Source organism: Mauremys reevesii, linkage group 1 (assembly GCF_016161935.1).
Source record: "Mauremys reevesii isolate NIE-2019 linkage group 1, ASM1616193v1, whole genome shotgun sequence".
In the NCBI taxonomy this organism is placed as follows: Eukaryota; Metazoa; Chordata; order Testudines; family Geoemydidae; genus Mauremys; species Mauremys reevesii.
The window spans coordinates 217,648,390-217,667,697 of record NC_052623.1 but is presented as its reverse complement, the minus strand read 5'-3'; the positions used below and the strand labels follow the sequence as shown (position 1 = coordinate 217,667,697).

At 47.0% G+C, this 19,308-nt stretch overlaps 1 protein-coding gene across 6 annotated transcripts; it reads right to left on the bottom strand.

Annotated features, from left to right (window-relative positions):
- Positions 1-554: 554 nt before the first annotated feature.
- On the bottom strand, positions 555-17,715 carry LOC120402442 (trypsin I-P1-like). 6 transcript variants are annotated; one of them, XM_039533089.1, is made up of 6 exons: positions 17,561-17,715; positions 6,251-6,371; positions 5,651-5,816; positions 3,224-3,477; positions 1,911-2,047; positions 555-812 (listed from the first exon to the last, which is right to left on the bottom strand). In XM_039533089.1, the coding sequence occupies exons 2-6, from the start codon at positions 6,288-6,290 to the stop codon at positions 663-665; spliced, it is 747 nt and encodes a 248-aa protein (XP_039389023.1). In that variant the 5' UTR covers positions 6,291-6,371; positions 17,561-17,715; the 3' UTR covers positions 555-662. The 6 variants fall into 6 exon arrangements, with proteins under 6 accessions (XP_039389023.1, XP_039389029.1, XP_039389028.1 ...); XM_039533095.1 differs by having other exon boundaries at positions 6,251-6,297; XM_039533094.1 differs by lacking the exon at positions 17,561-17,715 and adding an exon at positions 14,633-14,703 and having other exon boundaries at positions 6,251-6,297.
- Between the last annotated feature and the right edge of the window lie 1,593 nt (positions 17,716-19,308).

The following is a 19,308-nucleotide window of genomic DNA, read 5'->3' as shown; positions in this document are numbered from 1 at the left end:
GCCAGCGACAGAACAACACCTGCCGCAGTGAGGGGCCAGGGAAAGGTATTCCCCTTTTGTTTCGGTGCATTATAGACTTTTTCCCTTTGTTTGGCAGAGAAGCACTCCTCAGGCCTGGCCTGAGGCCTACTGGGAAGGCTCAGAGAAACAAACCCTGAAGAGGGAAGACAGACACACCTCAGAGTGAAGGGCTGATTTACCCCAGGCCCTGTCCCTGCCAGAGGAGGGAGCGGTAAGTTTGGCAAAGCAGAAAGGGTGCTTTGCCACATCTATTTTCACTTGGATAAAGTTTTCTTCATCAGCTTTTCTCTTAAACAGTTGTGCGGCATTAATCTGACTGAGCACTGTTAAACTGCTTCTTCATTCCTCTCCAGAAGTGGTTGCACTTCAATACTGGCTGAGTGAATACTAGAATTACAGACTGTAAAGTGTTTTGAGACCCTTCCTTCTGGAAAGTACTACAAAAATATGCGATGACTTTTGTTTTCAGTAAGGTTACTTGTTACCATGCAGTATACATAAGCAGAGAAACAACCAAAGAACATTTACACAAACACAGTGTTGTATTAAACTCTCTTTATTCTGTAGAGTTGGAAAGTCTAATATATGGCTGAGGAAATGGGGTGTGGAAGATAGTACTGGTCACATGGCATGAGAGCATCTCAGTTGGCAGCTATGGTATTTTGGATCCAGGAGACATAGTTGCACACTTTAGTGTAGACCCCGGGGTAGCCTTTCAGTGCACAACCAGTTCCCCAGGAGACAATCCCCTGCAGTACCCCATTGCAGACTACTGGACCACCGGAATCCTCCTGCAACAAAGATTGTGAAATGGTGTTTAGCAGGCATTACAATCAAGAGGAGATTCTGCCTTTTTGACAAAGCAGCAGAGATACTAAGTCCTTTTGGTGGCTTATGGGAAAGTCTAGTAATGAGAGAGGTAGTTTGAGAGTGCTGATCTCATGTCAGTCTTGATATCACATTTTAAGTGAAAGGTGCTAGATGAAAAGCCCACAGGATGGGAATGTTCTCTTTCTTCAGAGAGGAAGTATGGCACAGACAGCCTCACACAAGTCCACCCTGTCTCATGTTAATGTGCTGTGGCCTGGAGACACCGTATCTAAGTGCCAAAAGGGAATTCGTTTTTCATGGGTTAGAGACAAAGGACAATCTGCTGGTTCTAAGTTCTTGCCTGGGATTCAGGAGAAGTGAGTTGTGCTCATGGTTCTGCCAGGAACTTTCCAAGTCATCCACATACTGATTTGCAAGCTCCCATTGACCCTAAGGCAAGTTGAGCTGAAAACTGGGCTATCGAATCATCCTGTGCTTCGGTGTCCCATCAGTTGTGAGGATCAGTCCATTCATGTGTTCTGTTTGGCTTGAATGTACATGATGATACATCCCTCAGAACAATCCGCAGAGCCAACTTTTCTAAAGTGGAGATTGATTTTGGATATCTCCACTTTGGGGACCCACCTCAAGACACCTTGATAATGATTTTAACATATGCTAAGCACCTGCATCTTTTAAAGTCTTAAGTTGGAGAAGCAGGTGTTCACCACCTCTGAAATCCAGGGCCAAGGAGTCTCAAATCTGGCATCAAAAAATGGAGGCATTCAAAATCCATGACTAATATTGAAAACTTTAGTCTAACTAACTAAATAAAAATCAGCCCTTGGCCTCTGCTGAGACTGCCAAGAACGGGGCCAAGAAGCACCACCAAAAATGGTGAGTTATGAGGCGAGGACAAGTTTCAAACTAGGAAATAGACCAAGAGTGAGCAACATATCAATCGCCAACAGATTTCAGTCCTTCAGGCAATAACTAACCATGTGTGATGCCTATTTTGCAGAGGGTTGAGTGGTGGTGGAGGGTAGAGACAAGTGAGAGGTGTGGGGGAGCTGTTTTACCTGGCAGGAATCTTTGCCCCCCTCCAGGTATCCGATACAGATCATGTTGCTAGTGATTTTTCCTTGATAGGCACTGCTGCACTGGCTGGAGGACAGCACTGGAGCTTTTACGCACTGCAGGAGGTCAGGGAAGTTAGCTACAAGAAAGAGGAGGCAAATTAATAATGGAAATCCTTGAATTCATTGTGAAATTACAGCTCACCTTTCAGTAACTGGAACAGTGCCCTCTCTCTAAGCAGCATTTCTATCCCCTTTGCTTTTTCTCCAGCAGCTCCCAGCTTTCCCACAGGATCGTTATCATAGCATAGGGACTCCCTTCCTCCAGAGGGATCAGAATCCACAAAAGGGGATTTCTTCAGACTGATCCATTGCACAGATTAAACTCTCTGGATTCCAGAAAATGGACAGCCAAGTGGACTAAGAAAAGAGCAGCACAAAGATCAGAGGAAACCAGTGAATGGAAAAGACCGGTTGGATCACTCTGCACCAGCTTCTGCACTGGAGTCCTGTGTGGAGTCATAGTGTAGCCTATGGATAAGTAGCCAGATACCCCAAGTGGATTTGGCTCATTCTGTCCATCCCTCTTCCTGTTCCCTAGGCTAGTGCAGGAGTTCTAATGTAATAATCTTAAATTTGCACTAAAATATTTTGCCATCCTTAGAGATGTGGATAACCCACTGAGTTCATTGATCTCAAGGGGAACTGTGGGATGCTCAGCAACCAGGGGCTGCTCCAGGCATCAGCGCAGCAAGCATGTGCCTGGGGCGGCAAGCCATGGGGGGTGGCTTTCCAGTCACCGTGAGGTCCACCAGTCCCGTGGTTTCGTCAGCAATTCGGCGGCGGATACGCCAAAGCCGTGGGACCAGCTGATCACCCACAGAAATGCTACCAAATCTGCGTGAGTGTGGACCGCCCGCAGGCATGCCGCCAAAGGCTGCCTGACTGCCGTGCTTGGGGTGGCAAAGCAACTCTCAGGAATGGCCCATTGAACGTCCCATATAATGGTGATGGAGGGTTTCCTCCTGAATATCATAGAGAAATGTGTTTGGTGCTTCAGCCTGCCCCATGCCAATAATAAAGAACAAGAGAAAATCAAGGATATTAGAAGAGAACGTATTTAAATCAGATGAAGGACCCCTGCTCTCCACATTCTTTTCCCTTTGAGCCATGATCTCCCACATGGGTTCTCTCTTCAAACCACCTCCCCTATAAGTGCTCGCCCTTCCCCATACTCTCTTCCCTGGGGCCCACCACTGGGTCAATAAAGGTCTCCAGGGTCCTAAAGAAGCTCTACACTCCCACAGAGCACTCACTGCCACTGCTGAGGGTGTTGCCCCAGCCAGAGATCAGGCACTGGGTGCCAGTGGTCACACAGCTGGTTGGCAGGGCAATTGTGTTGACATAGGAGTTGAGGGTTGCTGCACTGGCGAGCTTGATGAGCATGATGTCATTGTTCAGCGTCTGGGAGCTGTAGCTGGGGTGACGGATGACTTTGGCTGAACTAATGAACTGCTCAGTGCCTTCACTGACTGCCAGGTTGTGTTCTCCAAGCCTCACCTGGATAGAGCTGGAAAAAAGGAAGGAATTACAGCATCCTCACCAGCACGGTCACCATCATTATTCATCATCATTATCGTAATAACCCTCACCATCGCTATGGATATTACCACAACTACAGTTGCTGTCAACAACAGCACTAAGGTCTCTGTTGCTCTAGTTCAGAGGGTAGCTCTCTGGCTTTGAATTCGCACAGCAGGATTTAGATTCATACCCAATCCACAGTGCAGGGAAGTCCTGGGAGCACTGCTTTGGCTGAAGCATGACATGGGGAGCGGGGAGAGGAGACCTGGGTGATATTCTGATTGGCCTACACCTCTCTGCACATGGCACAGAACTAGAGATGGTCAACACGGGGGACAAATATCCACAAAAATTGTTAAAATTGGTTCTTTTATTCTTTGAAAAATATCAACATTTGAAAATTCTGGTCAGTTCTATAGATATCTCTCTGTGCTTTATTTTTTCCTATTTCTAAAAATTGCTAATAATTCCTACCTCACAAGTTTTGAGGCTTAATCCAAGGGCTTTGTGCTTCTCAGGCGAAGGTGCTGTAGAAGTGAAAACTACTATTCTCTCTGTGGGGAAAGGGAGCTGAGTGGCAAGAAGGTCTGTGCTTTAAAGGAGACAGTACACTGAGCTCCTACCTACTCCTCTTTGGTGGGTTCCCAATGATGGCCCTACAAGGCAGCACTGAAGAAGCAGTGGGTATTGCACTGTTTGAAGACCTGCCCCACAGTGGAGATGTCTGATAACCTGGCATGTTGCAAATTAAAGATATCAAGGTGATTTACAGAAATAGTCGGGGAAAACCCTGGTGTCCCCTTCAAACCATTCCCCCATCCCAACAGTCAATAAAACAGACTCTAACAAGGCTGCAAGTGAGTTCTTAGAAAAGAACTGTGACACATAGTCCCAGCACAACCACTGCATTGTTACCAGGCAAAGTGCTTTGGCATCCCAACAATGTGTATGGTGGTGGAGAGATGCCCATTTTGCTCTGCTCTGCTATTCATTCATTGATTGTGTGGCAAAGTCCCGTCTCAGTCTCCCCAGCCTCTGCTGTTTTTAGCTCTGGTGAGACCGGCTAGGGTAATGCAGTCCCCCCCTTCAGGGGGAAGTCTGTCCCTGTCTTCTCCTTCTTCTCTTAATTAATTTTTTTTTTTTGCCTTGTAGGAGGAGTGCCGTGCTGCCCTGCTGCCTGGGAAGCTTGCTGCTCCAATACTCTGGTCCTGGCTCTCTCTCTCTTCTCCCCCCCCTTTTCTTTCCCTCCAGGAAGGTTAAAAAGGTCTCAGGCAGCTCCTTGTAGTAGCCAGCTGATCCCAACCTCCTCCTCCTCCCCTCAGCTGATTCTTTTTTGCTACCTTTGTAACCTTTCTTTCTGACCTGCTTGAAGACCTGTTGTTGCCTTCTTGTTGATAGGGGAGGGGGGAAACCTCTCCTCTCTCTCTCCTCCTCCCCTGTGTGTCTGTGTCTGTCCTCATCACAATTGTTAGTCTATCATTCCACTTTTTGCAACTTTGCTTCATGATCCAACTCCCACAAAGCCAGTTTCCTCCCTAAGGAAAAAAAAGAGAATTCCAGAAACTACTAGACCCCTGTAGGGCATGTTGATCTGGAGGGGTGATTCCAAGCTCAGGGAGACATTATTGTGGTAGCATGCTAAAAGTAATAGTGAAGCCATGGCAGTGCAAGTGGTGGGAGGGACTAGCAGCCCCAAGTATGCTCCTATGGGCTTGGATGAGTAAGTGATTGGGAGTGGCTAACCCTTCCTACCACTCACACTGCTACAGCTACACTTTATTTTCAGCATATATGTCTTCTTGAGTTGGGAATCACACCTCCAGCTCAAAGTGCAGACATACCCACCAATGGTCACCAGGACAGGTGCCTCATGCTACGGCATTAGATTCAGTACTAATTCAGAAAAAAGGGTCACCCAGTACTGAATCATCACCTTATGCAGCACAGTATCCTCCTCTAATGCCAGGCTGCTGGAGCACTGCAGTCAGTACTGACGCAGAAACCAGAGCCTCTCCCCACCTCTTGAAGGACTCAGGCATTCCTTGACAGTCTCCCCTGACCTATGCTTAGTTAATCAGATGTGACACTCTCAGAGCCAACAGGGGCATTAGAGCTGGAGAGGAAGCAGTAGTTTAGTAGCACAAATATTTTCTACTCACGATTCGTAGCAGTGAGCGGCTGAGACAACCCATCTGCTGTTAATGAGGACACCTCCGCAGAAATGGTCCCCGTTGTTCAGGGATGCCTGGTAGGGCAAAGAATTCTTTGAACAGGTGTAGCCTCCCACGATCTTGTCATCATCAGCATCATCAATGGGGAAGGCAACTGGGTGAAAGAGGAAGATATAAATTAATATCCATTATGGGGATCATGGAGTCAGTCTGGATGAGGGGATTGGGAATGGGATCTGAAGCCTCTCACTTTTAGAACACTGACTCTGCTTCAAGCTCAAACTAGTGGTGGCCGAAAGGTCTCCACACCTGATGGCTCTATTAAATCAGGCTGTGGGACTGAATCAGTCCAGCTTCTAGTGCCCATGTGTCCATATTATAATCAGACACTGTGATAATTAACCCATGGCTGATAGTCTCAGCAGGGCGGTCAGGGTTTGTGCATGTTTGGAGGTCAAGGTAGATTGCACTAGTGTTGCCTTGACAATTTGGGGGATAAAATAGGACTTCACCCTCCAGCACTATGCAATCTGGCACTTTTCATCACATCTAAACTTCACTGTAAAGTACAATGAAAAATGAACTTACCAGCCGCTCCCAGAAAGGCTACAACCAGGATGTATTTCATGGTCTACCTATGGATTCCAACACAACTCTGTAAACTGGAGGAGGGAATTGCTGGGTATTTATCCTCCTGAACTGGCCTTATCTCCAGCCCAAGGATTTCACCAAAGGAAAATACACAATGGAAAGTTTGAAAACCCAACTTTAGGCATTTATCAGGCACAGGTAGCAAACAATTTAAAAAAAAACCCAAACCCCAGAGTTAATCATAAACTTTCATCATTTGCACATCTATTTTTTAAATTATTAAAAGAGTCAGCCTACAATTTAAAAATTAAATGGGAGCTTTGGACAATTTTTCTTTGATCTGGGTAACAAACAAACAAAACCTGGAATAAAATCAAAGCTCAAAACCTTTTGAGATTCATTTGCCTTTCTAGAATGTAAATTTTCTTTCCAGTAGTTAAAAGATCCTATAAATCAGAGTTGGAGAAGATCTTTTATTAGGTTGTCTCCTATCCATGTCCTCTTCCTGGCCAATGCAGGTTTATTTTTATATAGTAGAACTTCAGAGTTACGGACACCAGAGTTACAAACTGACTGGTCAACCACACACCTCATTTGGAACCAGAAGTACGCAATCAGGCAGCAGAGACCAATAAAAAAGCAAATACTATACAGTACTGTGTTAAATGTAAGCTACTAAAAAAAGGGATTTTTTTTTTAAATATGACAAGGTAAGGTAACTGTTTTTGTGCTTGTTTAATTTAAATTAATATGGTTAAAAGCAGTATTTTCCTTCTGCATAGTAAAGTTTTAAAGCTGTATTAAATCAATGTTTAGTTGTAAACTTTTGAAAGAACCATAACATTCTGTTCAGAGTTACGAACATTTCAGAGTTATGAACAAGCTCCATTCCCAAATTGTTCATAACTCTGAGGTTCTACTCTAATATACTATCCCTGTGGTGGTGATTTTCCTGCTTCTAAAAACCCAAGTTATGGGGCTTTCACAACTTCACTTGGGAGACAATTCTTCACTCTAATAAATCTCCCCAGACTCATCAATCTAGCCAAGTACTGCATCTCAGTTTGGATTTTTAAGATTATTTTTAGCATGTTCTATAGAAATGTAACATTCCAATAAAAATATAGAACTCCCAATATAATAATGACAGTGATAAATTTATGAATGAGTAGGGAAGTAGGCAATCAGGTCCACCACTCAGCTAGAAGGGAAACTGAAGGCAATGCCTTTTACGTTGATAAAATATATTTTTTAAATAATTAACCTGTGGAGCAATCTGTTGCAATGTATTCTTGAAACACATTGCTAAGGGCCCAGTGCTGCCACCTTAATACCCTTTGAGTAATATCTTACTTTATGAGTACTCCCATTAGTATCAGTGGGAGCTGCTGCACTTTTGAAAACCAGGTCACTATTCTAGATGCCTAAGTATGGATTTGGAAGGTTAACCCTTGAGACCATTTTTGAAAATCTTGGTCAGTGCATCACTTGAGTCTCAGCATGTGCTTAAGTTGATTTAGTAGGGTGTATAGATAATAATAACAACATCCCCAAATCCCTGGCTGAAGTGAGCACTCATTTCTGCAAGGACACTGGCCACCAAAGATTAAAATGTTTGTTCATGCAGCTGCCAACTATACTGAGTTAGCGCCTGACTTCCATGGGATGACAGCAGGTGGTTGTTGGCTCAGGATAATCCCAGGTGATTGTTGGCTCAGGATAATCCCAGGTGGTTGTATACCTGGCCACACTCTAAGTTTTCATAGGACACTGAAAGTTCTGCTTTACTCTTGGTCTTCTGGTCAGGGCTGAGAGATCTGGTCTGGGGAAGGTATTTGGGAGGGAGGGAAGTTTAGAGTGGAATATTCATAAGCCCCTAAAGCGAGTTAGGAGCACAACTTTATTGTCCAAAATGAGCTCATCCTATGTTTGGGATTAATTGTGTAAGGTTGTAAATTTGTACCTCTGCATGGGGTTCCTTTTGGGCACTTTTTAAATCAAAACAAACAGAAAAGGATGAGAGGTTTTTTTTTTTAAAAGAAAAGGTTTGTATTGACAGTAGCCATAATAAAAGTTTTGTTCAACATCTTTATTAATGATCTAGAGGATGCTGTGGACTGCACCCTCAGCAAGTTTGCAAATGACACTAAATTGGGAGGAGTGGTAGATATGCTGGAGGGTAGGGATAGGATACAGGCATCCAATCTCATGCTGCAAGGTCTATGCTCATCATCAGCCAAGGCAGGTGCTGAGGGAGTTGGGAAAGGAAATTATAATATTGTCCAATTTGATCCATTTGAGAGGCTTTATTTCCTCCCCCCTGGAACAAGAGGCATTGGCACAGGAACAGGATGCTGGACAAGATGGAAAACTGCTCTGTGTCAGTGAGGCTCTTATTTTGTATCAGGTGTCTCCTGAGTACCTGCACTAAAGAACTGCTCCAGTAGAAAAGTTGTTGGGGGAACTGGGAAGCAGGAAGCTATTTTTGGACCATTGTACATTAGGCCAAACTCACCCTTGGTGTAGGTTCAACTTCTTTCACTTGGGATAAGTTTTGCTCTTTGTGGCTGAAGTGTTATCTTATACTGGTTTGGATTCAGACAAATATCCCTTCAGATCAGTCTGCCTTGATAAGTCCTTAGAGTATCTTTATAAATGCTCAAGTGAATCACTTTTCTTCCTTCTGACCTGGGTTCTAACTTTCCTCATTTCGAGACTGTGCTTCTCCAATCAACTCTTTGGTCTCCCACTGAGATCCGAATCAGGAAAGTGACACTATATTTGTCCAGAATGAAACCAGCTACATTTACATGTATTGGTACAAGCAGCTCCAAGGAGAAGGTCCAAGGTTAATAGTCTGAAGTGTGCATGGGTCCGATGCTACTTAAGAGGAGGAGTATAATGCACCCAAGTTTGCCAGCAAGTTAAAGATGTATGGGCTGGATGAATGGACTAGAAAGTGGATAGAAAGCTGGCTAGATCGTCGGGCTCAACGGGTTGTGATCAATGGTTCCATGTCTAGTTGTCAGCCGGTATCAAACAGTCCTGGGGCCAGTTTTGTTCAACATCTTTATTAATGATTTAGAGGATGCTGTGGACTGCACCCTCAGCAAGTTTGCAAATGACACTAAATTGGGAGGAGTGGTAGATATGCTGGAGGGTAGGGATAGGATACAGAGAGACCTAGACAAATTAGAGGATTGGGCCAAAAGAAATCTGATGAGGTTCAACAAGGACAAGTGCAGAGTCCCACACTTCGGAAGGAAGAATCGTATGCACTACTACAGACTAGGAACCGAATGGTTAGGCAGCAGAGAGGCAAACAGAAGGAGTTTGCCTGGGAGTTCGCCTGGAGAGAGCTCTTAGAAGGAAGAGACCATGGATGCTGAGCAATCCGCCGTTGTGACCTGCACAGGATGCGCCATGTTTGTCTTCCTTCCACAGGATAGAAGTGACTTTGTCTGTACAAAGTGCAAGCTGATCTCCATCTTGGAAGAAAAGATTCAAGGTCTGGAGAAACAAATAACAACCCTGCGTTTCATAAAAGAAAATGAGGATTTCCTGGATAGACGTCAGGATCAGCTTCAGCGGGCACAATGTTCTGAAGATTCAGAGCAGGCTACACAGTGGGGACAGAAGGCCAGCGAGGATAATTGGTGGCATGTGACTTCCAGAAGGGGAAAGAGTACCAGAAACGTCCATGTACCAGAAACACAGATGCAGGTGAGCAACCGTTTTCATGTTCTCTCCGCAGGTACTAGTGCAGAGAGTGGAGTGGATGATACACCTGAGGGAACAGAGCAGAAGGAGACTCCACTGATTGGAAGGCATGAGATGCGCCGTCCTAGGGATGGGGGTTCCATGACCACCACTCCCAAGAGGAGGAGGAGGAGGGTGATGGTGGTCGAGGACTCTCTCCTCAGGGGGACTGAGTCATCTATCTGCCACCCTGACCGGGAAAACCGAGAGGTGTGCTGCTTGCCAGGGGCTAGGATTCATGATGTGACGGAGAGACTGCCGAGATTCATCATGCCCTTGGATTACTACCCCTTCCTGCTTCTCCACGTGGGCACCAATGATACTGCCAAGAATGACCTTGAGCATATCACTGCAGAGTACGTGGCTCTGGGAAGAAGGATAAAGGAGTTTGAGGCACAAGTGGTGTTCTCGTCTATCCTCCCTGTGGCAGGAAAAGGCCATGGTAGAGACCGTCGAATCGTGGAAATCAACGAATGGCTATGCAGATGGTGTCGGAGAGAAGGGTTTGGATTCTTTGACCATGGGATGGTCTTCCAAGAAGAAGGATTGCTAGGCAGAGACAGGCTCCACCTCACGAAGAGAGGGAAGAGCATCTTTGCAAGCAGGCTGGCTAACCTAGTGAGGAGGGCTTTAAACTAGGTTCACCGGGGGAAGGAGACCAAAGCCCCGAGGTAAGTGGGGAAGTGGGATTCCGGGAGGAAGCACAAGCAGGAGACTGCAAGAGGGGAGGACTCCTGTCTCAGACTGAGAAAGCGGGACAATCAGCGAGTTATCTTAAGTGCCTATACACAAATGCAAGAAGCCTGGGGAACAAGCAGGGAGAACTAGAAGTCCTGGCACAGTCAAGGAATTATGATGTAATTGGAATAACAGAGACTTGGTGGGATAACTCACATGATTGGAGCACTGTCATGGATGGATATAAACTGTTCAGGAAGGACAGGCAGGGCAGAAAAGGTGGGGGAGTTGCGTTGTATGTAAGAGAGCAGTATGACTGCTCAGAGCTCCAGTATGAAACTGCAGAAAAACCTGAGAGTCTCTGGATTAAATTTAGAAGTGTGAACAACAAGGGTGATGTCGTGGTGGGAGTCTGCTACAGACCACCGGACCAGGGGGATGAGGTGGACGAGGCTTTCTTCCAGCAACTAACAGAAGTTGCTAGATCACAGACCCTGGTTCTCATGGGTGACTTTAATCACCCTGATATCTGCTGGGAGAGCAATACAGCAGTGCACAGGCAATCCAGGAAGTTTCTGGAAAGTGTAGGGGACAATTTCCTGGTGCAAGTGCTGGAGGAACCAACTAGGGGAAAAGCTCTTCTTGACCTGTTGCTCACAAACAGGGAAGAAATAGTAGAGGAAGCAATAGTGGATGGGAACCTGGGAGGCAGTGACCATGAGATGGTCCAGTTCAGGATCCTGACACAAGGAAGAAAGGAGAGCAGTAGAACAGAGATCCTGGACTTCAGAAAAGCAGACTTCGACTCCCTCAGGGAACTGATGGGCAAGGTCCCCTGGGAGAATAACATGACGGGGAAAGGAGTCGAGGGAAGCTGGCTGTCTTTTAAAGAAACCTTATTGAGGTTGCAGGAACAAACCATCCCGATGTGTAGGAAGAAAAGTAAATATGGCAGGCGACCAGCTTGGCTTAACAGTGAAATCCTTGCTCGTCTTAAACACAAAAAAACCACTTACAAGAAGTGGAAGATTGGACAAATAACCAGGGAGGAGTATAAAAGTATTGCTCAGGCATGCAGGAGTGAAATTAGGAAGGCCAAATCACGCTTGGAGTTGCAGCTAGCCGGAGATGTTAGGAGTAACAAGAAGGGTTTCTTCAGATATGTTAGCAACAAGAAGAAAGTCAAGGAAAGTGTGGGCCCCTTGCTGAATGAGGGAGGGAACCTAGTGACAGAGGATGTGGAGAAAGCTAGTGTACTCAATGCTTTTTTTGCCTCTGTCTTCACAGACAAGGACAGCTCCCAGACAGCTGCACTCTGCAGCATGGTATGGGGAGGAGGTGACCAGCTCTCTGTGGGGAAAGAAGTAGTTCGGGACTATTTAGAAAAGCTGGACGAGCACAAGTCCATGGGGCCGGATGCGCTGCATCCGAGGGTGCTAAAGGAGTTGGCCGATGAGATTGCAGAGCCATTGGCCATTATCTTTGAAAAATCATGGCGATCGGGGAAGGTCCCGGATGACTGGAAAAAGGCTAATGTAGTGCCCATCTTTAAAAAAGGGAAGAAGGAAGATCCAGGGAACTACAGGCCAGTCAGTCTCACCTCAGTCCCTGGAAAAATCATGGAACAGGTCCTCTAGGAATCAATTCTGAACCACTTAAAGGAGGGGAAAGTGATCAGGAACAGTCAGCATGGATTCACCAAGGGCAAGTCATGCCTGACTAACCTAATTGCCTTCTATGATGAGATAACCGGCTCTGTGGATGAGGGGAAAGCAGTGGATGTGCTATTTCTGGACTTTAGCAAAGCTTTTGATACAGTATCCCACAGTATTCTTGCCAGCAAGTTAAAGAAGTCTGGGCTGGATGAATGGACGGTAAGGTGGATAGAAAACTGGCTAGATGGTCGGGCTCAATGGGTAGTGATCAATGGTTCCATGTCTAGTTGGCAGCCGGTATCAAGTGGGGTGCCCCAAGGGTCGGTTTTATTCAATATCTTCATTAACGATCTGGAGGATGGTGTGGACTGCACCCTTAGCAAGTATGCAGATGACACTAAACTGGGAGGAGTGGTTGATACGCTGGAGGGTAGGGATAGGATACAGAGGGACCTAGACAAATTAGAGGATTGGGCCAAAAGAAATATGATGAGGTTCAACAAGGACAAGTGCAGAGTCCTGCACTTAGGACGGAAGAATCCCATGCACTCCTACAGACTAGGGACCGAATGGCTGGGCAGCAGTTCTGCAGAAAAGGACCTAGGGGTTACGGTGGACGAAAAGCTGAATATGAGTCAACAGTGTGCCCTTGTTGCCAAGAAGGCTAATGGCATTTTGGGTTGTATAAGTAGGGGCATTTCCAGCAGATCGAGGGATGTGATCATTCCCCTCTATTCAGCACTGGTGAGGCCTCATCTGGAGTACTGTGTCCAGTTTTGGGCCCCACACTACAAGAAGGATGTGGATAAATTGGAGAGAGTCCAGCGGAGGGCAACAAAAATGATTAGGGGGCTGGAACACATGACTTATGAGGAGAGGCTGAGGGAACTGGGATTGTTTAGCCTGCAGAAGAGAAGAATGAGGCGGGATTTGATAGCTGCTTTCAACTACCTGAAAGGGGGTTCCAAAGAGGATGGATCTAGACTGTTCTCAGTGGTAGCAGATGACAGAACAAGGAGTAATGGTCTCAAGTTGAAGAGGGGGAGGTTTAGGTTGGATATTAGGAAAAACTTTTTCACTAGTAGGGTGGTGAAGAACTGGAATGGGTTACCTAGGGAGGTGGTGGAATCTCCTTCCTTAGAGGTTTTTAAGGTCAGGTTGACAAAGCCCTGGCTTGGATGATTTAGTTGGGGATTAGTTTTGCTTTAGAATAATAGAATAAGGGTTGGAAGGGACCTCAGGAGATCATCTAGTCCAACCGCCTCCTCAAATCAGGACCAATCCCCAGACAGATTTTTGCCCCAGATCCCTGAATGGCCCCCTCAAGGATTGAACTTACAACCCTGGGTTTTGCAGGCCAATGCTTGCTGGGGCAATCAGGGCGTTGGACTAGATGATCCTCAGCTGTCCCTTACAACCCTAATATTCTAGGATTCTATGATTTCCAGTCACTAAATCCAATATCAGGATCTCTTCCATGAGCATTGTGGATCTGAGAACCCAGGATTCAGCCAACTACTTCTTTGCTGCCAATGAGCACACGGTGCTGTGAGGAGATCAGCAACTCATTCAAAAACCTGCCCTGCCCATGAGAGACATCCAACAATAATGGATTAGAGAGGAAGCGAGTGAGAGAGAGAGAAATACATTGTGAGGTCAAAGCATAACTAGATTCCTAGACTAAAATCAGAGGGAAAATTAAAGACTAATGTGTGTGTGTGTGGGGGGGGGCTTGAGAATGACTCTATAGCCTTGTGATTAGAGCCCTCACCCAAGATGTGGGTGTGACGCTTTGAATCACAGTAACCCTGTTGGGAACTGCCAACGGATGTGCCAAGACTACTTCTGCCCCTGTCAGCTCAGGACTCCAGCACCTTGTCTTGCTGACCCAGATATGCCAGTCTGCTCCAGCATAGACCCAGGGTCTGAATTACTTGCTCCAAAGCTGCAGACTTGACTGAAAGCAGCTAACAGAACTCCCTATAGGGTGTAAACCCAAATAAATCCATTTTACCGTGTATAAAGCTTATACAGGGTAAACTCATGAATTTTTCACCCTCTATAACACTAATAGAGAGATATGCACAGCTGTTTGCCCACCCAAGTATTAACACATACTCTGGGTTAATTAATAAGTAAAAAGTGATTTTATTAAATACAGAAAGTAGGATTTAAGTGGTTCCAAGTAGTAACAGACAGAACAAAGTGAGTTACCAAGCAAAATAAAATAAAACACACAAATCTAAGCTTAATACAGTAATACAATTGAGTACAGATAATATCTCACCCTGAAAGATGGTTCAATATGTTTCTTTCATAGACTGGATGCCTTCCTAGTCTGGACACAATCCTTTCCCCTGATATACCCCTTGTTCCAGCTCAGGTGGTAACTAGGAAATTGCTCATGATGGCTCCTCCTTTGTTCTGTTCCACCCATTTATATATCTTTTGCATAAGACGGGAAACCTTTGTCCTTCTGGGTTCCCACCCCCTTTCTCAATGGAAAAGCACTAGGTTAAAGATGGATTCCAGTTCAGGTGACATGATCACATGTCACTGTAAGACTTCATTACCCACTTGCCAGCACACACATATACAGGCATAGGCGGCAGGTTTGTGTAATTTTTGGTGGGGCCCAAAATAGTGGTGCCCCCCCTCCCGCTCCCGCCCTGTAAGCTGATATAAAATGAAGCTACAACACGTCAGTGCCACAAGATTACAAGGGTCAATTACAAGTGGAAAATCAGAAGCAGCACTTGCCTACTTCAATATACAGTATTATGTTTTGTTGCACCTGTTGTGATGAAGTGGGAATGTTCTTAATATTTTCTCTGAATACTGTGTGGGTGCCTCAGTTTCCCCTGCAAGGTGCCAACTGAAGGTGTTGGGGACAAAGATCAGGTGGCCTCTTTGTCCGGAATCGAGACACAAAGGCCAGAGGAGGGAGTGTCAGTTTGGAGCTGGCTGGAGAAATGGGGAGAGGCCCAGAACTTGGGTCTGGGCTCCACACCCCCCAAGATGGACCTGACTGAGGGGTCCTGTTTTCTGTATCCACACGGTCTGTTCTAGACTGTGATCCTGTCATCTAATAAACCTTCTGTTTTACTGGCTGGCTGAGAGTCATGTCTGACTGCAGAGTTGGGGTGCAGGGACCTCTGGCTGCCCCAGGACCCTGCCTGGGCGGACTCACTGCGGAAAGTGCATGGTGTGGAAGGGCATGCTGAATGCTCTGAGGTCAGACCCAGGAAGGTGTAAACTTCTTGCCCTGGAGACAGTCTGCTCAGAGAGGAGGCTCCCGCAGAGTCCTGACTGGCTTTGAAGGAGTGGTTCCTCCAGAGCATCCCAGCATCCCCTTCCACACCATGCGCTTCCTGGAAGTCTGCACAGGCACTAACACTCCCTCCTCTGGCCTTTGTCAAGAAGGCTAACAGCATTTTGGGCTGTATAAGTAGGGGCACTGCCGGCAGATCGAGAGACATGATCATTCTCCTCTATTCAACATTGGTGAGGCCTCATCTAGAGTACTATGTCCAGTTTTGGGCCCCACATTGCAAAGAAGGATGTGGAAAAATTGGAAAGTCCAGTGGAGGGCAACAAAAATGATTAGGGGGCTGGAGCACATGACTTCTGAGGAGAGGCTGAGGGAACTGGGATTGTTTAGTCTGCAGAAGAGAAGAATGAGGGGGGATTTGATAGCTGCTTTCAACTACCTGAAAGGGGGTTCCAAAGAGGATGGATCTAGACTGTTCTCAGTGGTAGAAGATGACAGAACAAGGAGCAATGGTCTCAAGTTGCAGTGGGGGAGGTTTAGGTTGGATATTAAGAAAAACTTTTTCACTAGCAGGGTGGTGAAGAACTGGAATGGGTTACCTAGGGAGGTGGTGGAATCTCCTTCCTTAGAGGTTTTTAAGGCCCGGCTTGACAAAGCCCTGGAAGGGGTAGATTTAGTTGGGGATTGGTCCTGCTTTCAGCAGGGGGTTGGACTAGCTGACCTCCTGAGGTCCCTTCAAACCCTGATATTCTATGATACTCTAAACTGACCACCCAATTTAAGTTGCGTGTTTTTCCCATCAGGTGAGGACTCTGGGGCAGGGCTGGGGATAAGGAACTTGGGGTGCAGACAAGCTGCCCCAGGGCTAGGGCCAAAGAGGACTCCCCTCCACCCTCCCTGGCAGCAGCAAGCTCCAGGGGAGGGACCCCTTCTGCCCCCCCAGTCACTGCACATGCTCCTAGGGTCCCTCTCAGGTCCAGAAAGCCCACTCGCCTCCCCTATGGTGGGTACCGGGGGGAGGGGAAGTTGCCATCACGTGTGGCCTCCCCTGCTGCCACCCCTCACCATAGCCTCACTGGGGATGGGGCTGCCCCTTGCCCAGCATGGTGCAGGAGTGGGGACTGCAGGGTGGTAGGTGGGGAGGGGCACAGTATCACAAAATTCACCTAAGCCCCAGCTGCACAGGTCTAGGAAGCTCCCCTCCCCAGTGGTGTAGCCAGGTTCTAACATCAGGGTGAACACGTAAAAAAAGGTGCCAGCCAACATATCCAATTACTAATCAGGCAGTGCTATAACAAGAGATTATGCTATTACCATTATCCAGTCAGCTTGCACACTACTATTTTGAATTAGTGATAATTCAGAGAGAGAGAAAGAAGAAAGCTGAATTTAGAGAACAATTATTAACCAGATTCCTGGTTATTCACCAGCCACTTTGCTCCAGTCCATAGCACAAAGCACCATAAATGCAGTAGAATCTGGCCAAGAGACTATTCACCTCAAATTGGCATCTGCTACACTCCCCCCTCCCCCGCCCCCAGTCCCCACTATTCAGGATGTAGCTGAGTGAAAAGGTGGCGTTGTGGAAGCATTTAGCAGGCAATTGAAAACTCCTACAGAGCACTGTGCAGCCCCTGAGATCACTGCTGAGTTCTGAGCACTGGGGCTGCAGCTAGTCAGCAGTGAGACTGAGGAGATACAACTAGCACCTTAAAGCACCTTTACCCCCCCATTCCTTCACAAGCTGCACTAAGCCCCCTTTCACAGCCCTGGGCGCAGCACTGGGGGGAGGAGTGGGGGGGCAATAACCCAAAGTCACTCCTTTGCCTCCTGGCCCTGCTGATCCCTCAGCCCCTCTGCTGAAGAGAGACCAGGAGAAAAAAAACATCCCCCCCCCTTCCCTCTCCACCAGCACCAGCTGGGCTTCAGAGCCCCCTTCCCTACCGCGTGGCTGCCTTGCTCTGCACCAGGCTGCCGGGACCAACGGGGCTGCTCCTCAGTCCCCCGCTGCACTGGGGGTGGGAGGGGGGCTGCGCTGCCGCCCCTCCCCCTCCCGGCAGAGCCCACCCTGGCTCCGGGAGCGAGCAGCTGCGAGCTCCTCCTCCTCTCCCCGGGGGAGCCCGGCAACCAGCCCACGCTGCCTGCAGAGCCCAGAGTCAGCTGGCGGCCACACGCAAAACCCGGTCCGGACTCCAAGTCCGGAGCCCAGTGCTGGCTGCCTGGAAAGGTGCTGATTTTGTAAAATGTGCTCAAAGGGGAGCGGCTGCTTTCCCACTTCCACCCCACTACGCTACTGGGTGGGCGGGGATGCTCCGGGGCTGGGGATGATGGTAGTGGCAGCCAGGGGCCAGTGCCTGCTCCAGGCAGGGCCAGGGGAGAAATCCAGCTCCAGATATTGGTGGAGCACAGCCCACAGCTCTGAATATTCCTGGGGCTGGGGCTCCTCCCGCCCATATAACCCGGCGCCCATGTATACAGGAAGACTTACAGGTAAAACAGAGCCATCTGCAGTCAATTGTCCTGGTTAATGGAAGTCATCAAGATTCCAAACCACCATTAATGGCCCACACTTTGCATCATTACAATAGGCCCTCAGAGTTATAGTTCATATTTCTAGTTTCACATACAAGAGTGGTATATTTATACAAATAGGATGATCACACTCCATAGATTATAAGCTTTGTAACGATACCTTACAAGAGACCTTTTGTATAAAGCATATTCCAATTACATTAGCATATTTTCATAAAATCGTATAGAGTGCAACGACACAGTGGTTGACCCTGGTTCAAAGCCTTCTGCTCCAATTACTCTTTCATAATTTATCCACAGTGCAACAGCTTTAATGGGAGAAACTGAGGGAGCCCCACAACCGAATATCCTATAGCCCAGTGGTTAGATCAAACACCGGAGAGGTTGGATACCCCTGTTCATATACATTCTCCCCTTCTGCCAGAGAGGGAGGAATTGAACATGGGTCTCCTACATCCCAGGTGAATGCTCTAACCACTGAAACAAAAGTTGAAAGGTGGGCAAAGCCAGCTACTCTGGACCTTTTGTGTGGAGTAGCACAGCTATTGGACAAGGCCCTGCATGGTCTTCCAGTAGTTTGTGAATTGCTCTGGGGCTTAGGTGTGAGATAGACTTCTGGGTGCCAAAAGTAAGGCAGTCATGCTCATGGCGAGAGGCAAAAACATAGGAGATGCAGAAATTATAAAAAGCTCCCACATTTCTCTAGACCCCTTCTTCCTCCTGACAGAACTCAAAAGATGTTGCATTCTAACTCTAGGGAATTCTCACCTGTCACTGAAATGAAACCAGTGCTGTGGTGGAACATGGCAGCTGTCCTTTGCTACAAAACAGTGTCATGACAAGAGAAGTGAGGAGTGACTTCTCTAGATCCCTCTTGCAGTTTCCGTAAGAGAAGTAGAAATAGATCACAACTTGGCAAGGACATTGACAGAGCAGAAAACTGACATTTCCCAAAATCCTCACAAGACTATGCAACCCTAACAACAAAATATATACATTGATCAATCTGAAGCAGCAGGAGTATTTGTGTAGTGACAAATTGGCCTTAGCAACATATTTTGGATCAGAATTTCTAGCCATCACTGTCACGGAGTCCCCGGGCGATGCTCTGGAACTGCTCCCCACAAAGCCAGTCAGGATTTTGGGGACCCTCCTCTCCC

Bases quoted from the DNA above. Each gene is read 5' to 3' on its own strand.
- LOC120402442 (XM_039533089.1), bottom strand. From the start codon at position 6,290: ATGAAATACATCCTGGTTGTAGCCTTTCTGGGAGCGGCTG. The intron at 5,817-6,250 runs GTAAGTTCATTT...TCTTTCACCCAG, and splicing joins AGCCTTTCTGGGAGCGGCTG to TTGCCTTCCCCATTGATGAT. The intron at 3,478-5,650 runs GTGAGTAGAAAA...CCTTTTTTCCAG, and splicing joins GCCGCTCACTGCTACGAATC to CTCTATCCAGGTGAGGCTTG.